The sequence below is a fragment of the Trifolium pratense genome, linkage group LG7 (genome assembly GCF_020283565.1).
Source record: "Trifolium pratense cultivar HEN17-A07 linkage group LG7, ARS_RC_1.1, whole genome shotgun sequence".
NCBI lineage: Eukaryota > Viridiplantae > Streptophyta > Magnoliopsida > Fabales > Fabaceae > Trifolium > Trifolium pratense.
This window is the reverse complement of record NC_060065.1, coordinates 27,481,394-27,486,229: the sequence shown is the minus strand read 5'-3', so window position 1 is coordinate 27,486,229 and position 4,836 is coordinate 27,481,394. Positions and strand designations below refer to the sequence as shown.

General features: G+C 37.8%; 1 protein-coding gene and 1 non-coding gene across 2 annotated transcripts; one reads left to right on the top strand and one right to left on the bottom strand.

The window, feature by feature from the left end:
- On the top strand, nt 1-4,836 carry LOC123899156. Its single transcript, XM_045950220.1, has one exon. It carries the CDS (start codon nt 2,046-2,048, stop codon nt 4,158-4,160), a length of 2,115 nt encoding a protein of 704 aa, XP_045806176.1. The 5' UTR covers nt 1-2,045; the 3' UTR covers nt 4,161-4,836.
- On the bottom strand, nt 2,046-2,152 carry LOC123900181. Its single transcript, XR_006805833.1, has one exon. It is a non-coding gene; the product is annotated as a small nucleolar RNA R71 (small nucleolar RNA).

Below are 4,836 nucleotides of genomic sequence, written 5' to 3'. Positions count from 1 at the left end.
TTTCTCTGCATTTTTCGTAGTATTATTACTATTATTTTTATGTATTTCAGGAATGTCCGGAAGCTACCAAATAATTTATAAGTTGCAAAATAAATGCTAATAAAGAATTAGATCGAGTCAGGAAGCAAAAAGGGAGGTGAAGGCCAAAACAAACAAGTCCCAATTGGGCCACAAAAGTCACAATGTAGCAGCCCAATTCACCAATATATGGCATGGATAAAGATCATGGTGACCACACGTGTTTTATTAGATTAGGCACTTATCAAACAATATATGACGTGTACCATAAAGATCATGTTGGCCGCCAAGTGCTATTTATTAGCAAATGATTAACATGTGGAGATCGCACTCCTATCGTAACGGGCGGCACGATCAAAGCTTATCTCCTCCTTCAGAATAGCACGCAAACACATCAAGGGATTAACAGAAAAATATTTTCTCAGCCTATAAATAGATGGCTTTAGTTAGTTTATTTGGAACGCTTCATTATTAGAATTTAAGAGCAGATAGAAAATATTTTACTTTCCTGTTTTTCAAGGTTCTAATCTCTTGTTCTATTTATTTTATTGTTCTTTTAATTCAGTCACTGTTTGTTCAAGTTTTACATCTTTCAGTACCTATCATTACTTTATTTATGTTATGTTTATTTATTTAATTACTATGTTGTTACCAGCAACTATGTCTAGCTAATTTATTGAAACTGGAATGTGAAATTGGAAGCTAATTTGGATTCGATGGTTAATTTGTTTACTTAATATTTTAAACTAGTTTTCTGTATCAGTTTTTAATAATTAAATTAAAGATTTTGCACGAGAGTGAAAATTAACTAAGGTATAAATTAATAGCGCGACAGTGTGAGATTTATATCGGATAGTAAAAACTGAACATTATTTTTAAACACCGCGACAGCTCTTTAAAGATAATTAAACTATATTAGTTTTCAAAAAGTATTTTATAAATAGATGTGAGAGCGAGAGTGAAGCATTCATTTATATAATATAGTATCAGTTCAATAGCGCGACGGCGTGAGACTATATTTTTAAACTAATGTTGTTTTGAGAAAACTAGATCTTTTTAATTAAATTGAATTGATTTTCAAAAAGTATTTTTACAAGTAAGTGCGAGAGCGAAAGTGAAACATTTATTTTATATCTATACGATATTACTCAATAGCGCGAGAGTGTGAGACGCGTATCTTTTAATCAATTTCAGTTTATTAAAAAGTAACATAATTTCAAAACGCAGTTTAATTACCGAATCCATTTAGGCGACTAAAATCACATTCCGGTTTAGTTTTATTTATTTTTTTAAAAAAAAAGTCAAATTTATTTTAGTTATTAATTAGAATTCCTCTGACCTTACGATTTATTAAAAACAAGCGAATTATTGAGAAAATAGTCTCTGTGGGATCGATATCTTTTAAAACTACACGATAGATCTGTGCACTTGCAGAGTTATCGCATCAAGTTTTTGGCGCCGTTGCCGGGGACTAATTTAGTCAATTTTCGCTACTTAGTTTTTAATCTGTAACGATTAAGGCAACCCTTTTACTTAGGTTGTATGCCCAGTACTCGTACCTCCGAGGAATCATTAGAACAACCTATCCCAGAAATAGAGCGTTATATTCATTTACAACGCCGAATCCGCGAATTTCGAAAACAATTTAACCTCATACCGATGGCTCAACGCGAACGTCCTCTCAAGGATTATGTCGTTCCCTCCGAAGAGGAACCTCATTCGAGTATCGCGCCCCCTAACATCGAAGCAAGGAACTTCGAAATGAAACCCGCGCTTTTGCAAATCGTGCAACAAAAGGTTCGCCCACGGAGGATCCGAACCTCCACCTCTCGGTGTTTGTGCAATATGCAGACACAATAAAAGCCAATGGTGTTGAACCCGAAGCAATACGACTCCGTCTTTTCCCGTTCTCTTTAAGAGACAGAGCTAGAGCTTGGTTTCAAGCTCTACCTTCGAACTCCATCACTACATGGAACGAACTGAAGAAACAGTTCTTGGCCAGATATTTCCCGCCAAGTAAGACAGCTATGTTAAGAGCCCAAATCAACGGATTTAGGCAAAAAGAAGGAGAATCACTCTTCGAAGCTTGGGAAAGATACAAGGATATGATGAGACTCTGTCCACACCACGGTTTAGAACAATGGCTTATTATCCATACCTTCTACAATGGGCCGCTATATAACACTAGACTTACCATAGATGCAGCCGCCGGCGGAGCACTGATGGATAAACCTTACCAAGAAGCCACCCAGCTTATAGAAAACATGGCCCAAAACCATTATCAATGGGGAAGCGAACGCGCTGCCATAGAAAAATCCCAAACGAAAGGCGGTATGTACGAAGTAAGCGGCATAGACCATGTCAATGCCAAAATAGAAGCCCTTTCCCAAAAGATAAAGAGTTTAACTTTATCTCCCACTGCTACCATAGCCGCAGTACAACCGAACTGTGAATTATGTGGAGTTCCTGGACACATAACCTCTGAATGTCAATTACTGGCCGGACTCGACCAAGCAAATTATGTGCAAGGAAACACGTACAACCCTGGGTGGAAAAATCATCCAAGCCTCTCCTATAAGAAAAATGATGCTTTATTTACGCCTAGCACTCCACCAGGCTTCCAAAACCAAATAGGAGCCCCTGTTGCTCCCGTTGCCCCTCAAAAGTCAAACTTTGAACTTATGATGGAGAATTTTGTCCTAGCTCAGACTCAACAAAATAAGGAATTCATGAACCAAAATATTCACACTAATGAGTTGATTAAGCAGTTAGCTAACAAAATCGATTCCATTTCCACTCATAATAAGATGCTAGAAACTCAAATTTCTCAAGTGGCTCAACAACAGGCAGCTACAGCTGCCCTAGCCGGAACATTACTCGGCCAACCGCAATCAAATCCCAAGTGCCACGTTAACGCTATAACACTACGAAGCGGAACAGAGTTAGAAGACCCCGTTGCTAAAAGAGTTAGAGCGAGAGAATTAGGAAAAAGTGAAGAGAAAGACTCGGAGACTGACAAGGACACTGAGAGAGAACCAATAGTAGTGGAGGATGGACAAACATCGAAGGCTAAAGAGGTGATTGAGAATGATCAAGAAAAACCATATGTACCCCCTCCTCCTTACAAGCCTCCTATCCCATATCCTCAAAGACTTGCAAAATCTAAGAATTCGGGGCAGTTTGAGAAGTTTATCGAGATGCTCAAAAAGCTTCATATTGACATACCCTTCATTGAGGCTATAACCCAGATACCTTCCTATGCCAAATTCTTAAAAGAAATTCTTTCAAACAAGCGAAAGATGGAAGACATTGGGCAAGTGGAATGCAATGCAATTAGTGAAAACAAGCTAGCCCCAAAACTCGAGGACCCAGGAAACTTTTCTATTCCTTGCGTTGTTGGCAGATATGTCATAGATAAAGCCCTTTGTGATCTAGGAGCAAGTGTAAGTTTGATGCCTCTATCTATCTGCAAGAGGCTCGGACTTGGAGAGTTAAAACCTACTAAGATGTCCTTACAGTTGGCTGACAGGTCTATCAAATACCCATTAGGAATACTAGAAAATGTTCCAGTAAGGATCGGCCAACTGTTTATCCCTACTGATTTTGTGATCATGGACATCAGGGAAGACATTGATATTCCCATTCTGTTAGGTAGACCTTTCTTAGCTACTGCGGGCGCTATAATAAATGTAAAGAAAGGGAAGCTTACCTTTGAGGTTGGGGATGAGAAAATCGAGTTTATACTGTCTCAATTCACGAAAAGCCCCACCTTGAAGAACTCTTGTTGTAGACTCGAGAAAGTTGAAGGACATATCGATAAACCCACCTATGAACAAGTCCCTCCCGACATACTAAAATCCCACCCAGTAAATGATATCTTCCAGAATACGAAACACAAAGCGGGTGAGGATTATGAGAATATGCTAGACGGATTTCGTGATACTCATGACCAGATTTTTAAAGAATGCCAAATGCTGGCACATGGGAAGATTCACACAGTGGAGAAGAAACTCCCACCTCCTCTCACCAGAAAGAAAGCAAAAGGGAAAGCACCTATTAGATGGTTGGATGTGTTCAAATGGATCTCTAAGAATGTTGAGTACAGTGTTAAGGATATCAGTCTGAAAGAGGCGCCCTCTTGATTTAAGGGTCGTGCAAAGTCGAGCTAACCGACTTTAAACAAAGCGATGCGTGGGAGGCAACCCACGAGTTTTTATTTTAATGTTTTCATTTGAATTTGCAGAAAATAAAGAGATCGATCGCTTAACACCCATAAGTTGCATTATAGGCGTAAATCTCCAGGTTTTGCACTCCAATTATACTCTAGAGTTGCAACAGTGAGGACACTGTTGAATTTAAGTTTAGGGGAGCATTTCACTACTTTTATTTATTTTTCAGTCATTTCAATTTATTTCCCTTTTCGCATAATAAAAAATTAAATTTATAGTGTTTTCTTTGGTTTTTCTAAATTTTTCCTTTTCTTGAGCCAATTTAAAATTTTTTTCTAAAGATTTAGGACAATTATTCACTTAGAAAGTATATAGGTTAAGAAAGGATGAGAGGCTAAGTTAAGGAAATTAGGGAATTTTACAACAAAATCGGTATTTTTCCAACACCCAGAAGTCTCCCTAGTATAGATATCAATTTGAATAGCCATTGTGCAAAAATCTCCTTATTTAAATTTGTGGATTCCTTTAGTAGTTTATTTACCAGTCGGACACCATCTATAAGTCACACATTAAGTAGGTCAGTCGATGAATATAAGCGAATCATTTAAGCAAATAAAAGGTCATACTGTGGTAATACGGTTAAACCTTG

Coding starts and splice junctions, on each gene's coding strand:
- LOC123899156 (XM_045950220.1), top strand. CDS start 2,046: ATGTTAAGAGCCCAAATCAACGGATTTAGGCAAAAAGAAGGAGAATCA.